This window comes from Fundulus heteroclitus, chromosome 23 (genome assembly GCF_011125445.2).
Source record: "Fundulus heteroclitus isolate FHET01 chromosome 23, MU-UCD_Fhet_4.1, whole genome shotgun sequence".
Taxonomy (NCBI): Eukaryota; Metazoa; Chordata; class Actinopteri; order Cyprinodontiformes; family Fundulidae; genus Fundulus; species Fundulus heteroclitus.
The window spans coordinates 27,737,613-27,760,725 of record NC_046383.1 but is presented as its reverse complement, the minus strand read 5'-3'; the positions used below and the strand labels follow the sequence as shown (position 1 = coordinate 27,760,725).

The 23,113-nt window shown below is 42.1% G+C and overlaps 3 protein-coding genes across 5 annotated transcripts in view; 2 read left to right on the top strand and 1 right to left on the bottom strand.

The window, feature by feature from the left end:
• lsm11 (LSM11, U7 small nuclear RNA associated) lies at positions 1 to 4,159 on the bottom strand. Its single transcript, XM_036127574.1, has 4 exons — positions 3,570 to 4,159; positions 2,067 to 2,206; positions 1,901 to 1,984; positions 1 to 479 (listed from the first exon to the last, which is right to left on the bottom strand). The coding sequence occupies exons 1-4, from the start codon at positions 4,012 to 4,014 to the stop codon at positions 189 to 191; spliced, it is 960 nt and encodes a 319-aa protein (XP_035983467.1). The 5' UTR covers positions 4,015 to 4,159; the 3' UTR covers positions 1 to 188.
• Positions 4,160 to 6,026: 1,867 nt separating this feature from the next.
• Positions 6,027 to 13,957, top strand: thg1l (tRNA-histidine guanylyltransferase 1-like). Of its 3 annotated transcripts, none has more exons than XM_036127171.1 (7): positions 6,027 to 6,171; positions 6,463 to 6,654; positions 6,753 to 6,929; positions 7,030 to 7,199; positions 7,281 to 7,369; positions 10,077 to 10,184; positions 13,601 to 13,957. In XM_036127171.1, exons 2-7 carry the CDS (start codon positions 6,470 to 6,472, stop codon positions 13,757 to 13,759), a joined length of 888 nt encoding a protein of 295 aa, XP_035983064.1. In that variant the 5' UTR covers positions 6,027 to 6,171; positions 6,463 to 6,469; the 3' UTR covers positions 13,760 to 13,957. The 3 variants fall into 3 exon arrangements, with proteins under 3 accessions (XP_035983064.1, XP_035983062.1, XP_035983063.1); XM_036127169.1 differs by having other exon boundaries at positions 6,035 to 6,124; XM_036127170.1 differs by lacking the exon at positions 6,027 to 6,171 and adding an exon at positions 6,212 to 6,353.
• A 102-nt stretch (positions 13,958 to 14,059) lies between these two features.
• The window catches only part of adam19b (ADAM metallopeptidase domain 19b), a 32,495-nt gene continuing 23,441 nt past the window's right edge, over positions 14,060 to 23,113 (top strand). The window contains exons 1-3 of the mRNA XM_012870626.3: positions 14,060 to 16,447; positions 16,623 to 16,735; positions 16,852 to 16,922. Of these exons, the coding sequence (XP_012726080.2) occupies positions 16,336 to 16,447; positions 16,623 to 16,735; positions 16,852 to 16,922 (296 nt within the window). The 5' untranslated portion in view covers positions 14,060 to 16,335. The remainder of the gene's footprint in view (positions 16,448 to 16,622; positions 16,736 to 16,851; positions 16,923 to 23,113) is intronic.

Genomic DNA, 23,113 nt, shown 5'->3' with positions numbered 1-23,113 from the left:
TCACAATTAGGAAGCTTTTATTTCTCAATAATAATAATAATAATAATAATAAAAAAGGACCGTCCCTGTGGTGGATCGTATCAATATGATATAACAGCTGGTGCTCGATTCGTCTGAATCTAATCGCATTGCGATGACGGCTACAGCGGCATTGCTGATCTGGGCTGATTCAGAGGAAGCCGAAAGCATCAGAGGGGCTGTGGGTTCACCAGGATGACGTTTTCACCACGGACAAAGAGCTGGTTGATGTGGCGCGAGCGCACCTTCCCGTACGTCTTCTGATTGGCCGCCGGGTCCCGCTCCTTCCCTGAGACCCCGCCCTTCTCCGACAGCCCGGGTCCTGCCCTCCTGCTGTCCTCCCTCGTCCCCGCGGATTTGGGGTCGTCAGCCTGTCCCTCGCTGGGTTTGTCTCTGGCGTCCCGCTTCTCCACCGGGTCGCTGCGTCCCGAGCTGTCCTGAAGACTCAGCTTCTCAAAGAGCTGGAACAATAGAAGAGATTTGGCTTGGATTAATTGTCAATAAAAGCCAGAGTAAGGAAGTGCAGGGTGTATCTGGCTAAGACGTTCCCAGCATCCTCATCCTCAGTCTAAAATAAAAGAAGAACTTTGTCTGCAGATGGTAAGTGAAGAAAAACATCTGGATCTGTCTATATATGTAAAAGGTTGGGTTGTGTTTGACCTTTTCAGCAACCTGACTTGTTTCTCCGCCATTGTGGCTTTCTCTGTCTGGACCACCTGTGGCTCTTTGGACCTCCCACAGGGGCTCAAACCATACAGAACCAGCTAAGCTTTTTTAAATGTAGACATAACAAATGCAGAGTTTAGCCAGTTTTTTTTCATGGAACAATCGCCTTAACTTTCCCCAACAGAATGACGCTAGAACTAGTAGTCATTTTTCTTTAGATCGATTTTTTTCTCTTTTTTTTTTTTTTTTTAAAACAACAACCAAAGACAATTTCCACTAGAAATTGTATCCATCTCTCTTATGGAACGAGTTTTTTTTTCTTTATTTTAGAAATAGAGATAAATAAAAATAAATCCTATAGTAGATATTTATGAAAAAATGCGTCTGCGTTCAATAGGTCGTGTAACGCCAACGAGTTAAATCTAGCTGGACTGGAGGTAGACATGGAGCTTCTTTGGACTCCTGCTTCAGACCGACTCACAGATTTACCTCCTCTGCTGTCGTTTCCTCACGTGTGCAATTAATCATTTGATGGATTTTATCCCCCCCACAGAGGACATTATCAGCATTTCTCTCTTTATGTTATTCCCAACCAATTCATCTCTAAAAATCTCTTTGTTTTACCTAAAAAGTGTCCGTTTGCATCGATCACCTCTGCTAAAGGGACTTTTTTTTTTTTATTGTGTTCTGGGTCCACACAAAGTCACTCCAGTGGCCACAAATGGCCCACGGGCCTCACTTTGGTCACCCCTTGTTTTAAACCCCAACAAATGAGTGGGACTTTTTATTGACTCCAGAGAATAAAAAAAAAAAACTAGTGAAGATGCCAGAGAGCTCAAGACTCTCACAATGTGAATAGCTTTCAGCAAACCTCTATAGACAGTCGTTCTCGTTTCTAAGAGGCTTATTTGTCAGACTAAAAGACACCCTTTGAAATAAAAAAAACAACCTTTAAGCTGTTATTAGACGTGTTATTCCCCCCTTTTCTGCCTAAAAAATTTTGCTATTTTTTAATTGGTCAATGCAACATTCTAGTCTTATACGCTGGGATTTTTCTAGCTGAGGGTGAGGGAAAAATAAAAACATAACAGAAATAAAGGCTTTAAACCATCCTCCATGTTTCCCTTAGTGAACTGGGTTACTGAAGCGACTGAACTTTCCAACAATGCTTCCGTTTCCTGAATATGAGCGGACAGCTAGAAATGAAGCGGCTGACCCGTGAAACGGTGAGGGCCTTCTCGTGGTGCAGCGCCTCGCCGAGTAGAGGCTCCCTGTACGTCTCGTCCACGTCAACCATGGCCTGCCAAAGAAAGAAAAAATAAATAAAAACAAAAAAAAAACAGCCAGCGGTTAGAACGCACGCAGCGTGGTCCCGTACTCACCATGTTCCAGAACTTGTCGAAGGCCACGACGAAGCCGGAGCACACGCCCCGCAGCCCCTTGAAGGTGCGGATGTGAACTCTGACTCTGATCCTGGCCTCCACGCAGCGGTGCAGCTCCCCCAGAGGGCTGCCCTGGCACACTGGAGACACGGCAGCAGCGGGTTACGCAGGTATCGCTTTTACATGGCTCCACACAGACACACGTGCTACACCTTCAAAAGTATTCACACCCCTCGTTCCCGTTTTGTCCCTTTACAGCTAGGGCCGGGCCTTTGTCGCGTTGTTTTATCGTTATCCCGAAACATCGCTAACCACGTGTTTAACTCGACGACGGTAAGCATCCATTAGGGATGTCTGAATAGGGCTGGACGATACAGGGGGAAAAAAGCGTATCGATAAAATAGAAATCATATTGATCAATATTGATAATTATCAACTAATTCAAACAGATATTTTAAGTGCAGCCCTGGTCTTCCTACGCTTTCGCTTGGCATCCTGTTTTTAGATACAGAACACAAACACTGAATTCAAACTCAATCCTTTATTCAACCAACTTTTAACGAAAAAGTTTTTTTAAAAGAGCTCACGGTCTCTGAACTCTTTGAAGGGGGCGGAGCTTGATTCCTGGGTCTGAGTTTGTGATTGGTTGGGAGGATGTAATGACAGTCATAATTTTTAATGACCCTTTTTTTTTCCAATATATAATCGATTGATATATAGTTATTAAATTATCGTCCAGCCCTACGTCTGAAAACCCCAAAAACTGCCGGTATTGTTATTTTAGCTATTCGCTCCACTGTAATGTCAATAAATTCAAATTTGTAGTCAAACGCCGTTAATGTGTGCAGTTTTGATAATAAAAAATAAAAAAAATCACACTTCTTTATGTAACTTGTGTCCTGATGCAACGTATTTCAATTTTTGTTTCAATAAATGTTATGTTATTAAATGTGTTTTTAAAGGGCTGTATTAATATGTATGGGTCTATAATTGACATTAAGCCACAGCCACGAAGTTACCTGAAAAGACTGCAATAAACCGGTAATAGTTGATTATCGTTATCACAACATATCGTGATAATATGTAAACCGTCCACCCCTACTTACAACCGCAAATGATCCTCTAAATGAGACAAACCAACACATCGCAAAACGGAAGTGCTGGTTTTCATGTTTGTTGTTTTTTTACAATTAAACCATTAAAGTTCATTGGCCCTGATCTTTGTGGTGACTTTGGAGGAGCTGCAGAGGTCCGCCGCTCTGCACAAGGAGTCTGAGCCACAGCTCCACTGTGAAACACGGGGGTGGCAGCATCATGCTGTGGTGGCGTGATGGGAAGACATAATAAAGTGCAGGAATGACTTGCTTCATAGCAGCTAAGCGCTTTGTGTGTTGGTGTGAAACACCGAACCTCAGCCTAAGACTTTAAACCGGTTGTGGTTGACAAGCTTTGAGCAACAGGCTACAACAATAAGCCTTCCTAGCTGAGACATTTTGGACCTACGGGACATCCTGGTCAGGACATTTTTGGCCGCTTTAGGCCGCCGTCGCCTCGGCGTCTCCTCGGACGCCGGGTTGTTCACCATCAGCTTCCGCAGCCTCTCGATGCGCTCCGGGTCGGCCACCCCCTTGGCCGCTTCCCGCCGCCTTTTCTCCACGTTCTCCGGCTTGGCCCGGCCCGGCCCGCCCCTCAGGAAGCTCTCGTACTCCGAGACGTTGTTGAAGCACTTGATGTTGGGGAAGGGAAGCGGCGGCGCCGCGGGGGAGTACAGCGCCAGCAGCGGGTCGAACTTCTCCGAGCAGACGTTTAACTCGTCCGCCCCGCTGTCCGCTGAGCCCGGCTCCGGTACCGGCTCCGGTACCGGCTCCGGTACCGGCTGCGCTCCGGCTGGTCCCGACGCGGTCCGTTCACCGCGCGGCTTCACGCCTTTCCTCTCCCGCTCCTCCATGTTTGAAACGACCGCAGTGAGAAGCGGAACGAGGCGACGCGAGGGATCCTGGGAAAAAAAAAATATTGCTCCTCGGTTTCAGGGTTGCCAGATGTGACTGACAGTTTTCAGCAAAAACAGCCCATCTCAATAAAAAACCCACAACCCCAACCCAAGCAACTTTCTTCTTCCTAGAATCTTATGGCCAGTGTGCAAATAACTATTAGCCGCCTTACCGCCACCAAGCGGCGAGGAATGTAAATCAAGTCAAGCGCGCTAGAAACAAAAATGGTTATTTTTACTAGCCTATAGTCACCAACAAATAACAAAAGCTAAGCTTTGGCCTTCTTGTCTGCTACTTCATTTCCTTTCACCCCTAAATGTGCAGGTACCCAGAGAAACACAAGTTCTAACCACATCATCTGAGTCCACACGTTTCGCCAGACGTCTAGAATAACAAGACGGCCTTCTAAGTCTTTTATTTCTAAACTGACTAATGATGAACATGAATCTGAACAGATAACAGCGCTTAGAGCTCTTGTCCATATATATATATATATATATATATATATATATATATATATATATATATATATATATATATATATATGTGTGTGTGTGTGTGTGTGTGTGTGTGTGTGTGTGTGTGTGTGTGTGTGTGTGTGCAGTCCTTCATGCAGTGTAGACAGATTGTCTCTCATTAGTTTCCACCCTATTTTAAGTTTGAATTCTGGAACAACGGCTGGGATCTCAACCTTACTTGAAACTCATGTTAAAAACATCTTCATAAAGAAGACACCGTAAGCACACCACTGCACTAAAACAGGAAGAAAAGAAAAGGTTTAACCACACTTCACAAAGTATGCAGTCAGGACACCAAGCAACCAACACTCAAAGATCTCTTACCCAATCATGGCGCTATTACAACAGCCTAAATCCAGTTTGCTACAAAATGATGTGGGGTCTCAATGTCAAGTCATGTTTATTTGCACCAATGCAAGATATATATATATATATATATATATAAATATACACACAAAATAAATAATTATTTCTGGTTTTCTTTTTGTATATTTGTACTTAAAATGTCTTCATTAGGTGCAAATTTGAACTGAAGTCAAATTATTTCCTTAGTATGCATCAACTTGGCAGTTCAGGCCAGCAGCTTAACTGAATGAACCTGAGGGGTTAGGGAGCAATTTCCGCCTGAAATTACATACCCAATATCAAGTATAAATGCAAACTTTGATTACCTGTGTAATGATGAGACATAAAATAATATTTTTCCAGTTGAGCCAAACTGTTACTATGGCTGATTGAATAAAGGAAAAATCTAAAATTTCGAGTGTCGTACAAAGTGTTTTCTAAATAAACATTATAAAATACCGTGAAAACACATTTGAAAACCCAAGAAAAGCATCGGGTATAACAGACCGATATCTAGACTATAACTGCAACAAATCTGGACTTACTCAGCTGAAGCATATTAGGTCCACAAAGGTTTTGGTGGGCAGTGTGCCAGGCGGAGCTGTGATTTTGGCACAGTTTAGCCAAATGTGTTTTCACCTTATAAAATGGAATATGGTTAAATAAAAGTGCTTATTTCTGTTGCAAAGCAAGGCAAGCTTTATTTGTATGCAATTTATTACAGTTGATTTGTACATGATTAAAACATCGGAAAATAAAAACAGAACAAAGGCAAGTAAAAAAACAGTTTCAATAAAATGTAGGAAAAGTGAAACAAAATAAAACAGAGGGAAATGGAAACTAAAAGCAAATATTAACGATTTTAAAAACAGTTGGTCTACAAACTTAGTTTCATGCCCCACACCACCACAAGATGGCGCTAACACACAACGCCATTCGCAATCAGATTACTCCGCTCAGCTCAGTGGCAGATGAATAACATACGTGATGACAACATGTGTTGTCAAATATATCCAAGAAGGAGCAAAGAACGTGTTAGGCTTAATAAAAATAAATAAATAAAATAAAATAATAATAATAATAATAAAAAAAAAACATAAAAAATAAAACACAATCTTGTTCATCCGGAACCTTTGTTGGGGAAGTTCCGGAGCTAGAGGTGCGACTACGACAGATTTGGTCGACGGACTGTACACAAACCAACGTGAGTGATTCCCGGAGAACTGTTTTCATTGTTGTGCTTTTAAAGAGGTATAATAATGACAGGTTCGGACGTCGGGGAGCTTGAATAATCGGGCCAGAAGTGTCGTTAGCTTGTGTGGCTGTGAACAAATCCGCAGCTCAGTTGCTAGCTCCTCTAATATCATTACTAAACATCAGGATGCGTTTCGCGACTGTGTTGCTGTAAATATAACTACAGGAACCCAGCTACTGTATAAACACTAACATTTTTGCCGTGTCAGAATAAATCAACCTGTAGTATTATTATTATTATTATTATTATTATTGATGATTACTGATGTGCGTCCCCCCCTCCCGCAGTCTCTTCATGCTGATAGGAAGGGTCTGCAGACTCGGTGCAGCAGCGGGAAGCTCCTGCGCCCTTCGCCCCTTCTCCAGCTCCAGCGTCATGGCGAAGAGCAAGTTCGAGTACGTCCGCAGCTTCGAGACGGACGACACCTGCCTGAGGAACTGCTACATCGTCGTGAGGCTGGACGGCCGCAACTTCCACAAGTGGGTTTTTTTCCGCCTCCCCTCGCCGCGCCGCGCCGCGGTCTGACGCCGCCCGGCCCGCCGTGGACTCCCCAATGTGGCACCGCCTTCTGTTGCAGGTTTGCCGAGCAGCACCGGTTCGCCAAGCCCAACGACGACAGGGCGCTGGGGCTGATGAGCAGGAGCGCCCGCTCCGTCATGGAGGAGCTGGAGGACGTCGTGGTCGCCTACGGCCAGAGCGATGAGTTCAGCTTCGTTTTTAAGAGAACCTCCACCTGGTTCAAAAGAAGAGCCAGGTACTCCTCTCATTCCCTGGCGTTGTCATACACATCTCCAATTGGCAGTGGTTCTGTTTCACCTCCTTCTTCTCCCCCCTCTCCTCTGCTCGTTTTGCAGTAAGCTCATGACTCACGTGGCCTCCCAGTTTTCCTCCTCCTACGTGTTTTACTGGAAGGAGTTCTTCGGGGAGCAGCCCCTCCTGTACCCCCCTGGCTTCGACGGCCGGGTGGTTTTGTACCCCACCAACCGTAACCTCAGGGACTACCTCAGCTGGAGGCAAGCAGACTGTGAGTGGGATCCATACGGGCGCGTCAGCGGAACTATCCACAGCGGACATGTTTTTATGCTGTGCTTTACTATATTTATAGGTCACATCAATAACTTGTACAACACCGTGTTTTGGACGTTGGTTCAAAAAGGAGGGCTCACTACGACACAGGCCGAGGATCGGCTAAAGGTGAGAGCATGACAGTAAGAGTTACTGCAGAAGGTTTTCAGAATAAGTTTATTATCACAATTGTTAACGGCGTGTCTGGCTGCCAGGTTTGCCAATTATCCTCCTTTTGGAACGCCTCCAAGCCTAAAGTGCAGGGAGGCCTTACAGGCGTATTGGGTTTATTTGGGTCATTCCTGGTTTAAAGGAAAAGTCCGGTCAAAATCAGAGTTCAAACTGCTGAAAGTACTTTAAATATAAAATTGTAACATATCTGGCCATATTTGGGCAATAATGGCTGCCCCCAGACTCTGTGATCAAGATGACAGTTTATGCTTTTATTTTTTTACTGATTAATGCTAAATTAATTAAATCACCACAAACATATTAACTTTAGGTATAGATAATGATCCAATGATTTTTCCTTGTTGACCGGACTTCTCCTTTAATTTACCTTCTTTAATAAGTCGAATCAAACGATTTTTGCTGTTTTTTTTATTTCTCTTGATGTTGCATAAACAAATTTTTTCTCATCTATATATATATATTTTTCAGATTTCCAGTTGTATTGTGTTGTTTATTTGTTTTCTCTTTTTCCCTTCCATGCCCTGCAAAAGTACGCGTTCACGTTACATCCTCCGGCCGCTGTGCGTTTTATTGAAATCGGCTGTCACAATAACACAAAGTACGTTCAAAGTGAATAGAAAACGCTGAATAGTTTTCAAATGCTTCGCAAAGAAAAGTCGGAAAAGTGTTGCATGTGTATGTGTCCAGGCTTTTATAGAACCACTTTGCCGTGCAGTAAGTTACAGCTGCAGGTCTTTTGAGGTGTGTCACTACCACCTTTCATCATCTAGTGATTGAAACTTTTTCTTTATTTTTTGCCAATTTATCGACCATTCAGGTCAGTCCGAATGGTCAGAACCATTCGCCAGCATCAGTTTTTAAGTATTTTGACTGTTTATTGATCGAATTTAAATCTGGGCTTTGACTGGGCCATTCTAATAGCTCTACATGGTTTGACCTAAGTCATCCTATTGAACCTGGTTTTAATGTTTTAGGATCATTATACTCCTGCAAAGAGAACCTCAATCCCAGTCTTAGCTCGTTAGCAGCATTTTTTTTCCTCCTAAATCCCCTTTTAGCTCCACCCATAAATCCTGATGACCCTCCTGTTTTGGTAAAGAACAACATCCCCTCTGCATTACGTCACCACTGACTTGTTTTCACAATGGGAATGGTGTGTAGCGGTTGATGTGCGGAGTTAGTTTTTTGAAAGTAACTTGACATTTACATACCTAATACTTTTCAAATTTAGGATATTAGAAAGTCTTAGTTCTTTTTCTTTTCTTTTATTTGCACAGTTGTTAAGTTCTTTTTAATGTATGAAGAAAATTTCCAAGGTTTTTAAAACACATCTCCCGAGGCAGACGTATTTCCAACCTCTTCCTTTTTTTCTTTCAAAGAAAATGTGGTTATTTAAAGCCACAACCTCAGTGCCTGACTCTTTGTTGACATTTTGTTATAAACAATTGGTTGAGTCGTGGAAAAGTCAATACATTTCAGATTTCAACAGGCTCTTTATCGATTGACACAAATAGACTTTAATGGCAGCAGCTGCCTGGGACCAGCGCAGCTGTTCTCTAAGTCGCTTGAAGATCAAGCGGTGAGCAGTGTCCAGAAATGTTTGTTATGGCGGTCGACTGATTTAGAGCTCATGAAATTCTTCTCATTCCTAGAAACTTAATATTATAAAGCTTTAAAGTCAACAAGAACACATTTTAATGGTTCAGCACTGTCATTAAGTGCAACATTATCACTGGCGATTGCTTTCCTGGAATGAATGAAACACCATGACACAAGACAACCAGCAGGTGGTGCTATCCAGTTACATCAAAGCCAATGCCTGCTTCTTGTGTATTAAGTATTTCAGTCCGAGGTGGGTAGTAATTAGTTACATTTACTCAGTTACTTATCCTTGAGTAATTCATTGAACAAAATGTACTTTTAGGAGTAGTTTTACTGCACTGTACTTTTTACTTGAGTAAATATTATTGAGAAGTATCGCTACTCTTACTGAGTCACATTTCTGGCTACTATAGCTACTGCAAGTAACTTCACTGACTAAAGAACATACTCGTTTTAACCCACAATGCACCAGACACACATCTACAGTTTATGTTAAAGGGAGACTCTTGTTTGTACACCAGATTTGTTGTTTCAATGTTATTTTCCATTTGCTGAGCTCATTGAGCCATTTGGAGAACACGTGAACGCACAGTAAGCAGTAGATATTGTTATTGGAAGTAACTAGCACTATTCTGGCGTAAGTATTGGTTTCATTAGTTTTATGTTAAAAAATTATTTAAAAAAGTGTTTCTTCTGCCTAAATGTATTATTTTGTAATCATGTAATTGTTGTGTTTTTTCCTATTTTAGTCTTTAGAATACCTGAATTTGTATATAACTTTATATTTTTGTCTGTATGATCTCATCATTTTTAAATATTGAATCGGTCAGATTAGTTACTCAGTACGTGAGTAGCCTTCGTTCTGAATACTTTTTTACTCGAGTACTTTAACATATTTTTACTTGAGTAAAAATATGTTAAAGTAGCACTACTCTTACTTAAGTACAAATTTTTGGCTACTAGACTCACCTCTGGTTTCAATTAATAATTAGCTCAACAAAAACTAACCAGTCTGTGTTTTGTTCACTTTTTTTTTTAACAGGGAACATTAGCGGCGGATAAAAACGAGATCTTGTTCTCAGAGTTCGACATCAACTACAACAACGAATCGGCCCTTCACCGGAAAGGCACCGCCCTCATTTGGGAAAAGGTAAGGTGGTGTGGCGCCATTAGGTCTGCACAGCTTCCGCAAACGCGGACTCAAGGGCATTCCTGCTCTGAATTTCTGAATAATGTTTAATATTATGTAGAGAAGTATATCTTAGTGTGGCCATTGTCAGATCTTTTCATTGATCTTTAATTTCTTTTAATGGGGGCTGATTTTTTCCTTCATGTTCAGCCCCGGCGTCATTTCTGTGATGTTTATTTCGGTTTAGTCAGTCGTTCAAGGTAACTTATGTCTGACCTATAAATTATTCAGGATTCTTTTTTCAGCACAAACCACTTCTCCTTCCGACCCCCCCTTCAGCACAATATGCTGTTATAGGCAGGTACTAGGATTCCAGAGAAAGAGACTAAAAAAAGAATCCTAAGTTAAAAAAAGAAAAAGAAAACACAAAAAAAAACCTGAACAGCGTCTGATTAAGACCTTTAACAGATCCAAAAACGTCCAAGCTCCATGCATGCTAAATCTAGCGTTATTGGAGAGGGTTTAACTACTTTTTTTTAAGGTCCAAATGAGTGTATTTGCCACATCTTAACCAGATTGACCCCTCCAAATATCCCCTTTTTAGGTTTAAGGAAATAATTGTTTTAATATCAAATTACTCTGTTTGTAGCATTAATTATTTATAACATGCAACCATGATAAAAAAAAAATAAAAAATCTGGTTTGGCTAATATGCTTCTAAATGTTATCGCGGGACAAAAGGAGCTAATTTCATATATAAACTGCAGTTCCTTTAATATAAAGGCCTAATGAAAGCATGTTGAGCTAAATACTGTCCACCTTTCCACCAGTGTTTGTGTGACGGTTCAAGTTCAAGTTATTTATGAAGCATATTTAAAATGGCATCGGGTTAAATTGAGAAAAGAGCTGTACAAAAACGAGAAGTAGAGAAATCAGGACGACTAAAACATCAGAACATCATAGCTTGTTATCCAGTTATAATAAAAGAAGCGAAAAAAAAAAGCTCAGGCTGCGTTTGTGATGTTTTAGTTTAATAATTAATAGCTACTGCAGTTTGGTTGCACGTTATGGTTCTCAAATCATGCGCTCTGACCTCTAATCAGCAGGTCAAACTCTGGAAAAGTGGATTGTTTTCCTCTTTCCATCCACATTTAAAACATTCACTTTTACCTGGCTGTAATTTAGAAAAGGTAACCAACGGCAGGGGGTCCTGATGCTCTTTTCGTTTTGAGTTTAAACTGCAGACAAAAATTATGCTTTGATGGAATAATCAAATCGATCCGAATAATCATTGTTTCTTCGTTTTCCTGTTGGGGTCAACACGTACCTAGGTCTGGACGATAATTCAATAACAATATATATCCATCGATAGACGTTTATCGATGATAGAAGAAAAAAGGGTCAATAAAAAGTTCAATAGAATAACAGTTTTTTGCCCCTTTTGCATTTTAGCCATGTTACATACATTACAGTCGCTACATCCTCCCAACCAATCACAAACAGAGACCCGTTAACGCTTCGTCACCAAGCTCCTCCCTCTTCAGGGTTCAGAGAGCACGCATTCTTTTTTTTTTTTTTTAAAAACTTGCAGTTTTGGTAAAAAGTTGGTTGAATAAAAGGTTGAGTTTTAATTCATTGTGTGTTCTGTATCTAAAAATAAGTCGCTAAGCAACAGCATAAAATGGCCAGGGCTGCACTTTAATTATATGTTTTGAATTTGTTGATAATTATCGATATCGATCAATATGGTTTCTATTTTATCAATATGTTATATCGTCCAGCCCTAATACTACCTTCATCTAAGAGCCTGAGGCATGTTTATTTCCCTTTTATGGTCAATGCTTGATCCGTTTGACACATGGAGCCTGGAAAAGAATATCAGTTGATTTAAGAGTTTTCCAGGTCAAGGGACATAGGGAATAATATTTGTTTTTCCTGACTTCATTCTCTATCCCACATTGTGAAAGATCCATCTGTGTTTTTTAATATCCTTCCTTCCCTTCTTTGTGATGTTGTAGGGTTGCTAAACCTTAAACCTTTACTTTAAAGCAGACAAAACAGGAGTTGAGAACTCTGGAACATGGAGATCGGAAATGGGTGAAATCTTTAGAGGTGGGTGGAGTAGATATAAAGTGTACTCAAGCATAGCTTCGACATATTTTTACTCAAGTAAGAGTAAAAAAGTATTTGGTAAGTAGGGTACATGTAGCCTCGTGAGACCATCCTGATCCCGCGAGCTTTCAAGGTTTCACTCGCAGATCAGTCTGGATACTCTCCGTTGAAGAAAATTTGGAGCCGTTCACCAAACGAACGTCCAATCAGCGTTGGCTTTGAGGCGGGTTGAGGTGTGACGCAACGGGAAGCGCGTCAGTTCAGTCTAAACAACATGGCGGCTTCAGCCGATGAAACTAGCGTTAGCGTGGCTATCGAGCAAGTTTTATCGGAATTACAGAGTATTTATTTGCTGAGCTAACGAGCCTTTACCTGCAGCAGCAAGAGTAGCTTGGCTTGTGGTTGTGTTTTCGTCGTCGCTCGTAACAGAGCGACGAGGAATCTGATTGGTTCATTTGGCCCGTCTATCACCAACATAGGCCAATCAGCTAACCAGTATTTTCGCCCCTTCCCAAAATTACTTCAACGGAAGGTTTCCAGATGGATATGCGGAGCAAATCTATCTGGCGGAGTCAGGTAAGGGTACATGAGCACTGCGTAACTAATCAGGTTAAATTATTTCATTTTTTTATGTAAACGAACAGACAGAAGTGCAAATTCTGGTATTTTAAAGGCTAAAATAAATAAGAAATACACAAATAACAATTAGAAAATAACAATTTTTTTCTTTTTTCAACACAACACCATTGAAACAAATACAGCAGTTAATGTATATACTGTGTGTTAGAAGCTCCAGTGACAATATCTACTGTTCACTTGACCTCCAAATGTCTCAACGAGCTCAGCAGATAGAAAGTAACCGGAAAACAACAAAGCTTGTGTAAAACAGTCTCACTGTAGATGTGTGTCTCTGGTATATTTCTGGTTAAAAAAGGTCTCTTTATTCAGTGAAGTTACTCACGGCGGGTGGAGTACCCACAAATGTTACTCATGTAAGTCTATTACTCAAGTAAAAATAAAAGTACAGTGCTTTAAAACTACTCCTAAAAGTACTGTTTGTTCAAAATGAGTACATGTAAGTAGTTACTACCCACTTCTTGAAATCTTGACTTAAAGAAACTATGGGAAGCTGGGTTGTTTGGTTAAATCTGATTGTAATGAAGACTCATAAGCTCCCAACTGTTAAAGTTTTAGGAGAGAAAACGGGAATCATCCCAAGCTGGAATCAGCAGGTCAGATTCTGGAGAAAACCGGCAATCGGTATCTGCCAGCCCGATCGGTGCATCTCCAACATCGCTCACTCTTCCCGTTTCTGTTTTATCCAGCGGGACGAGACCGTTAACAAGCGCGTTAAGCGACCAAACGAAGAGGAGAAGGAGGTTCCCGTCACGCGGAGCAGGAGGACGGTGGAGGCCTACCACTGTGACATTATCGGGGAGCAGTTCTGGGAGGAGCACCCGGACATCCTAGAGGACGACTGCTGACGGCTGCTTTTTACTCGAAGAAACGATTCCGAGCTCCCGCGAGCTGCATGTATAAAGCTGGAAGAGCTACTGGCTGGAAAATGTGTTTGAAACCAAAATATGACCGTTCTCTTTTTCTTGCTGACAGTGCTGTTATTCTCCCGCAGGTGATTCATAATCCTGCTGTCGTTTATTAAACTCCTTCCATTAATAATCCGTTAAAGTCTAATCATGCTTTGGTTCATTTCTACGATCCCAATAATCATTGTTTCTTCGTTTTCCTGTTGGGGTCAGCACGTACCTAGGTCTGGACGATAATTCAATAACAATATATATCGATCAATAGACGTTTATCGATGATAGGGGGAAAAAAGGGTCAATAAAAAGTTCAATAGAATAACAGTTTCTTCCATCATCGGTAGCCGGTGCTGAGGACATTCTGGGCCGTGCATGTCTTCTCTTGTCCTGTGCATCCTGCTCTACTGGGGTTACTTCTCTAAAAATACACTCTCATGTGATATCATGAATGGCATTCAAAATACTACCAACACTTCAGCATGGTTAGCATCGCTGTGGCCCTCTGACGGGGCGCCTCATTCGCAGTGTGAACTATGGGTGGGATTTATTCTCTCGGAAAGCGAAGGGTTTTCTAAAAATCACAGCGTGTAGCAGAAAAAAAATGCTTTTTTTTTTTTTTTAGGGAGTAGACCTTAACCAGACTACACCAGGGTAAAAGTAGCCGAGGGACCCATTAGGAGACGTGAATGGATTTGTCGGTCTGCGCTGTCATCAGGGCTAAGAATATCTCCCACACCCTGCATCCACTCTACCCTCCTGACATGTCGGCCCCGTGGCATATTTATCATCACACTTCCAGTGAGCGGCACCAGCATGAGCAGCTGCTGGACGCCTACTGTATGTCGGTACTGTAGTGTTACTGGCCGCCATGCCGTAGCTCATGTAACAGGAAGTGAACCGTCTTGCTGATCACCGCTAATGAATTCCGTCAGAAAAGGATCGTTTGTTTTCCTGAGACACAAACAGGAGCCAGCTGCGTCTCCATTTGCTTCGACGGCTTTCTCTGCAGACGATGATGTGGCAAATGGCCAAATAGACCAGAGGAGACCCCAGAAACTAAAGCGTGTTGAGACTAGCGGTGCGGTTATTTAAAGACGGTGTGCACGCTGTGCCAAAACGTAATCGCCTTGTGCTACTGTCTGGAAAAGAAGGAAATTGAGGAATGATTCTATTTACGTTCAGCTCTTTACTTTTTGGTTATTTGCGTTCCTTAGTCCCGGGCTTGGATCGCTCGTGAGATTCAAGCAGCTCTCGCCTCGCACCAGGCTTGGTGGCCAATTCTAACACGTCAAAAATGTTTCAAGGTTCAGACGTGTCAGATAATCTATGATAGGATTGATTCCATCGTGTTTAAAATAGTAAGTACGTCCATTGAGCCAGGATGAACCAGTTATCAGAGAAATCCAAGAGAAGAGTGGAAATGAATTTAAGGCTCGATACCCCAACATTTATTAAAGAGCAATTGTAGTCAAATTAGTTTTATTTTCTTTATTTTAGCAACAACAATAAAAAAAACACCAGTATAGAACCAGTTGAATAATTCAATGTATATTCTGTATGATCAGTCAAATGAGTTTTATGCTCTTATCAATTTACTTGCTATTATTTCACATTGTATCAGAAAAATAGTTACATTTTTATGTGTTTTTCTATGCTATATACGTTTTTTGTTTGAAATTTTCAGAGTCCTATTTATTTTTTTTTATTGATTTTGTGTTTCCTCACTACGCATTTGTGTTAACCTCAGTTTAGCATTGTTTAAATTTTTGGCCGTTATTTGACCTTTATAATTATAATAATAATAATAAATTGTATTTCAAGTGCCTTTCAAAACACTCAAGGACACTGTACAGGTAAAAACATAAAGTGGTAAAAGCAACATCGTCATAATTTATGATAATTTATGTAGTTTGGCTATGTCTGCTGTTTTTGTTGTAATCTGTATGTGTATACTTCTTTTGTAAGAAATGGCTCTACAAATAAAGATGAACGGAGTTATTGAAGTGCAAATGAGCTCCCCCTGCCGGCCTGGAGGCCCTAAGCAGCCACCTGGTTTGCATTTCCATCTGGCCGGCTCTGACTTGGAGTAACTCTCCCTGAAAGAAACCTAAATAACCAGAATGCTTCATCACAGCTGTGGTAGTTGTTTTGTATTCTCAAGCAGCTCTTCTGTTTCCCGTCGTCCTGCGTGATTGTCTAATATCAGGCCCCTGGTCCACCAGAACATCCTTTCATCACATCCTGGGTCGCCTTTCGACAGATCGCTGTGTGTGTGCAGGGAGGGGAGGGGTTGCAAATGACAGAGATGCGCCCCCCACCCCCTCTCCTCCCCTCTTCCTCTGCTACGCTGCTCTCCAAGCATCCCATTCAGACTGCGCGCATCAGCCGACAGCGGCGCGGCTTATCGCGATGTCTCCCCGGCGCGACAGCTCCCTCCATCTGATGTGAAACACCGACCCCATCCCACGAAAGGCAGGCTGCTTTCTGCTCGGTTCTTCTGGACCGGGTCAGCTGGTAGAATGCGTCCTCGTCCTGTCGATGCCGTGCGCGTCTCTCTCTCCCTCTCCCTTCTCCTCGCAGTGTTTCTGCACCGCGTCTCCGCCGCCGGCTCTGGAGACGCCGTTTCTGACGGTGAGCCGCTTTGCTTGTTTGTTTGTTTGGGTGCTTTTGTTGGAGCAAATCAGTGCGGGTTCTGTTTCAGAGCATTTTCTCCTGAAGACGAGAGAGAGTCCAAATATGCATTGGTTTGTTAAAACTGTTTAATAGCAATGCATATCACCATTTTTTTTATTGTTATTCCCTGCAGGAGAACAGAATCAGAGCAGACAGAGGAGGGTCCTCGAACACGTCCAGAGTTATGAGATTACCTCTCCTGTGTGGCTGGATCCTCTTAGGCTCATCAGATCTGCCAGCAAAGAGGTGTGTGTGTGTGAGAGAGAGATACTTACCTGACTTATAGAACAATAGATTTATTTCCAACGTGAAGCCAGAGTGTGTTGCTATGACTAAAATCCCACATGTTTCATGGTTTCCAGCATCCGGCAGAGGTCCAGGTTCTGATCTCAGCCGAGGGCCAGCAGCTAAGAATACACCTTGAAAAGAATGAGTGAGTACCTTCAGTAAAAAAAAAACCAAAAAAACAGCCTATTTTAGTTTCATGGGAGAAAAGAACTGGAGATGAACTTGAGAAAAGCTTCGTCATGCGACAGATGTGACAGATGTGAGCAGTTTTTTTCTATCTGATTCAATCAGGTTAGAGCTGCAGCCATTAGGTCTGAATGTAATTGTCTTATTGGGAGTACATTGCCTTGTGAAATGATCCGTACGCCTTGAACATTTACACATTCGGTTGCAATAAAACCGCAAACCTTACTGTATTTTATTAAGATGTTACGGGATAGATCAACACAGAACAGGGCGTGTTTGTCATGGTTTGCTGTTCTTATTCTTATTTATTTATTTATTTTTTACAAATAATCTGAAAAGTGTGGCATCTCTATTTACTTGAACGTACCTCAATGATATACCATCTTCTCTCTCTCTCTCTCTCTCTCTCTCTCTCGCAAACAATTCAGCGCGGACAACGCGCAAAAATTTTCTTTCAACTTGCTTCACCGCGCCATCAAATAGGGGAAGAAATATAGACCAAAAATAATATCTTGATATTTTTGGCTGCATGCCGATATACAATATTTATCTTGATATCTTTTTGTATTATTATTATTATTATTATTATTATTATAAAGGTCAAATAACTGCCAAAAATATAAACAATGCTAACCTGAGGTTAACACAGCTGTGTAGTGAGGAAACACAAAATCAATTTAAAAAACAGACACTGAAAATTTCAAACAAAAACCGTATATAGCATAGAAAAACCACATAAAAAATTTAACTATTTTTTCTGATACAATGTGAAATAATAGCAAGTAAACTGATACAGTACAATATTTATCTCGATATCTTTTTGCTTTTAATAAAGTAATTATAAAAAGGCATCTCTGAATCAAAGCATTGTGTCACGCGGCTCGAAGGAAGGGCCCAGCGCGTTGACGTAGTGTTCGTAGAGCTAATAACAGCTAGCCTGTTAGCTATTTAGACTGGAAGGTTTTTTCCTGGACAGGAACTTTAATGAGCCTTTTATGTAGCTCTCATCGTGGCATTTAAAATAAACAAGCGATGCTTAGCCTGGCGGCGGGGGCAGTTAAGGGTGGTTGCCCACCAGGCTTATAATACATAAAAGTATAATTATGATGCAGCATAGACCATCTTGATAGAAACGATATAATCTCATATTATATCACTTTTTAAAAAATCTCGATAGATTGCCCAGCCCTACCTTCTAGTTGCATCCAATGAACTGTTTGCAGTTTCTCTTCACTCCATTCGTCCAATTCACGCTTGAAGCACGTCATTTGGGATAACATGCAAATCACTCGCTTCATTCATTTTGTTCACGTTCGGTGTGAGCTCACCTTTACAGAGCACCGATTAATCCATCATCTGAAAATAGAGAGGGTGTGGTCCAACTGCAAACCGACCAAGACAAGCAGCCAAGAGACTTATTGTAACTGTGGAAGAGCTGCAGAAATGCACGGCTCAGGTGGGAGAGAATATGTTGGCATGACGGCTATTAGTTGTGTGCACTTTATTAAACTTTGGCTTTTGTGAAACAGAATGTCATTAGAACTCCTGTTTACAGTTTACCACAAGCCATAGAAGAAACGGGCCAGATTACCAAATTAAATTGCTTAATTTGGTAATCTGACCAGTTAAGTAATTTAAAAAAAGGAAAAAAAAAATATTCTCCAAACATGTAAAGCTGGAGGAAAGCTCTGTGAACCATATTTTACTTCAACCAGAGTATTAAATCAAGATGGCAGGAATATACATGGAGGTCACACTTAACAGGTTTTCATTTTGACCAAAAAAATTAAAGATCATCTGTAATTTTTCTTCCAAGTGACAACTCTGCACTTTTGTGAAGGCTATGGTTGTAAGGCATGGTTCTGATCTCTATTACAAATAGTTTGGGTAACACATTTCATTTTTGCTGCTTAATTTCTGGGTCCAAAGCTGAAAAGTTAAGGAACGGTCGGGTTAGATAAGTGGTTCTACTTTTTTTTTTTTTTTTTTTTTTTTTTTTTTTTTTTTTTTTTTTTTTGACGAGTACCACTCCACTAAATGCTGCAGTTTTTTCAGGTAGCACCATAACTTGTAGACATTCTAAAACACTGCTGCTACAACAGCAGTTGAACTCTTTCCATTATTTGTGTTTTGTTACGAAAAGAAAGCATATTGATTAATAAGACGTGTGTGCAGTAAAAGTATACCAGGAGGGCCTCCCGAGTCCGAACTCCTACTGGGTCCTTACCAACCCTGGCTTTAAAATTCAACACGGCCGCGCGGCGTTCAAAATCTAGTCGCACCAGTGATAAAGAATGTTGTTTGCTGTTGTTGCATTTTAAATGTCTTTGATCAGAGCCTAAATGTATAAAAATAGCGGGACATATTGTACTATCAGCTTGTTTTGTCAGTAGCGATTATTGATTACAACTAATCCTGGTTTTCCACTTGCAACTACGCCACTGATGAGTAGGATTTGGTGTCTTTGGTCTATCCAAGTCATAACTTCAGAGGGCCTGAATATCCACAGGCACCTTTTCCCACAGCAGTTCCATTTTGAGTGGTGCTGGTTTGTAGACGAAATCAGTGTTCTGCTGGTTTTTGGACTTACCTCTACAACCTACTTACTAACTTTTGCCAAGTCCCACTGACGGCAGCCTGAGCGTCGCCCCTTTGAGAACCGGGGGGGTTACAGCATCTTGGACATCCAGACAGACGACCGGCGCACCCCGGCCTGTTTGACCAGATGTTAGCTGTCGCACGGACCCATCCACGAGGTCGGCGCCCCTTGGGGGTGGCGATGAGAGGGGGATGTTGCCCGGATGACAGACGGGTGACACCCGATCTGCCCGCCTTGAGCTAACAGGAAGTGAGATTGTGCCTCCCCAACGAACATCCTGCGATCTGGCGGAGCGGTTCCTGTCCGCTAACAATGAGATGATGGCAGAAAGAGAGCGCGAGTGTCTCGGCCGGTTTCACAAACACAGGGTTTGGAGCGTAGGATGAATGAGTCGAGGGTTATCACTTGGATTTGAGCCAGCAACGGCTTTAATGTACCTCAGCACAGCATTGGAGTCTGTTTTTACCCTCGGGTCTAATGCCGCATTTGCATTCTCACTGATCCCCGTCTCCAGTGAGTCTGACTGAACTTCCCCCTGAGGGAACCCCCCTATCCCCCCCCCCCCCACCCCCCCACCCCCGCTCTGTCTGCCCGGCAGGTGGTCGCAGCATTAGGCCTCCTCTGGGAGACGGGATTTTCATCAATCACGCAACCTGTCCGTACATGCGTGGTCAGAAAAGAGAGCAGCAACGATAGCTGATGAGGTGGCGTGTGAGGTCCTGACATAGATTAGATAAAACTAGTACACTCTGTTTCTCAGAACAGGATGGAGGAGGTGTTGATAGACTCAAGAGATGATGACAAACTGTCCTAAGAAAGAGGAAATCCAAAATGTACCCACCAAGAGGAAAAAAAAGGAAGGATTTTGAAATTGATTTTGTGCAATTCATATCTTTTCTAGAACAGGAAGGGCTCTGAACATTTATTAGGCGGTTCACTTGTGCTGCACTCTCATTTTTAAATGGAAGGAAAAATCCAATTAGGTTTTGTCTTGTAATTTGTGTGTGTGTGTGATGATGATTGCCTGAATGCTGCACTTCTCTTGGATGCCGAATCAGTGTTTTTATGTGAACATATTTGGCAAAAATCCACGCTCGTCATAACTTGCAACGCCTAATTGGATCCTTGAGAGTTTTACGGTGTGTTGCGGTCCATCTGCATCCGCTGTGATTTACAGTTTGGACGCTCTCACCGCTCTGTGCGCAGAGTAGCTTTCCATCACACGCAGTCGGACGCCAAAAATAATCAGCTTTACCACTTATCCTTTTTAATTGCTTTCGGGCTTGTAGCTGCCCGTCGTTGGTTATCGCCATGTCCAGAACCGACCCTAGCGACCACGATAACCATTAAGTTCTCGTGACTGCAAGCTTATCGGGAACGACTACTTTGAAATACTAATGTAGCTAAAATTCTTATTTTCTTTCAGCACATCTTTTTGTGGTTAACGATCTCTGTTTACAACATTTAACTTTGACAAACCAGAGGTTGTTGACGCTCTATTTCCTGTTTGCTACGATTGCGATTGTGGAGCTTGGGCCCGGCCGGAGCCAGACGGACCGGTACGGAGCAGAAAACTGGACTTCCATACTTGAACGGCTCCGTAAGAGCTTAAGTTCTTCAAAGCTGAAAGAGACAAACCCAAATAGACTTGTAGCAGCAATTGCAGCTAAAGATGATTCTGGCATGTGCATATAAATTCTTTTTAAATAAACAAGGTGCCCTTTTTCCCTCCATTTCGTACCACTGCACTGCTTTGTGTTGTCTACATAAATAACAATAACATGAATTGAAACATTGGTTAGTGATTTATTTTTCTTCCTATTGTGATCTACAGGCATCAGCAGACGTTTTGCACTAAGAGAGGGAATAATAAATATTTAAAAATATTAGCTAATTGTATTGTTACTGTACAAACGCTACGCTCCTTCTCTTAAATCCAATATTTATTTAATTCCCCAATCCTTAGGGGGAAAATACCCTTTTTCCAGCAAAGAGACTCCTTCTGTTGGGGGGGAAGTGTAGCGCCTTGACTAGTTTATTTTCACGTAGCTCACCCGTGTTTCCTGCAAGGAGGACCTTCTGTTGCAGAAGTGCTCCTGATTTCCTCTGTCTGTGCTGCTAATAAGCAACCCCACGTCCATCTGACGTATTCCTGTTAGAAAGGGATCGTCTGTGGGGAAAACCAGCGGTAGACAGTGGCAAGAGTGTGGTTGATGACATCATCATCCATCCGTCCGTCCGTCCATGATGTCAGTATCCGTTCTGTGTGTGGAAGAGCTTTTTTTTTTTTTACTTTTGAAGGCATGACCCAAGAGGCTCATGTTTTAATATTAGTTATTTGCTTTGACTAATAAATGGAAAGACTGACGGTGATTCATTTCTGTGACATGTGGCCTTTAGGTACCAGTTTGTAAAAGTGTTTGTTTCCAGTATTGAGAGAGTCCAAAGACTTCTGAGTACTGTAACTCCTGCTGTTCTGAGCTGCTATCTAGCTAGGCCAGAGCGTTCCCGAAAAACAGAGATTTGTGATCAACTGTTTGATTGATTGATTGATTGATTTCACTGCTGTTTACATAAAGATTGACCTCCAGTCATTCCAGGCATCTTCCAACCCTCAGCCTCCCTTGATGGTATGTGCTGACACTGAAAACCAAAAACTGTCGCCTTTGGCTCAGCTTGAACCAGTTTGCCATTTTTACCGTGGCCTTTGGCATCGACAGGGTATCTCCATCCACATAAGAGGATTATTTTCTCTTTTTCTGAACGTGCTTTTTAAACCAGAGAGGCGGTTGTGCATGAAAAAATCCCACTGAATCACCGGTTTCTGAAATACTCGGCAAGTAGCCTTCACCACATCTCCATACTTGAATGCATCGAGTCGCTGCCGTGTTTCTGGCTGATTTACCATCTGTGTCAACAGGCAAACGAAAAGGCGGCTCTAATGACGTGGTCGGCTAGTTTCAAATAAGCTCCACCTCAATATTTTGTGTGCAGCATCTTACAGAATAGTTCCGATGCTTTCGAGAAAGAGTCAGTTTTCCTCTGTCCACTCCGCTCCATTCATAGTAGCATTTTTATTGTTTCTCCCCCATCACCAACCACTGTTTACCCCAGTTGTTGCCTAATAAAGAACCCCAGAGTGCCATAATTTGTCATGATTTGTACTCTGACGCCAAGACACAAACTGCTGTGAGACCAAAAGCTCGGTCGGCGAGGACTGCAGTTTGTGCCAGGGGGGTAGATTCATGGTTTTGCGGGAGCAGCCAGATGAAATGCCGGCAGTAAATACTGGTGGTGGTATCCTAGCTGCGTCTTTGTGTGCGCCCAAAACCGTGTTACCCGGTCAACGGACGAACGGGACTCCTAAAGTAGCTGTGAAACGGCCTTGATGTCATCGCTTTTTAATTTGTCTCTCGTGACGTTCCAGAGCTGTCTTTCTCCAGCTGTCCGTCTTTTCGTCCCGCTTTACCTCATCTGTTCTTTACTCAGAGAATCACAGCAACAAAGCGCGGAGGAAAACGTCGACGGGGGTGTTTTTTTTTCTTCTTCTT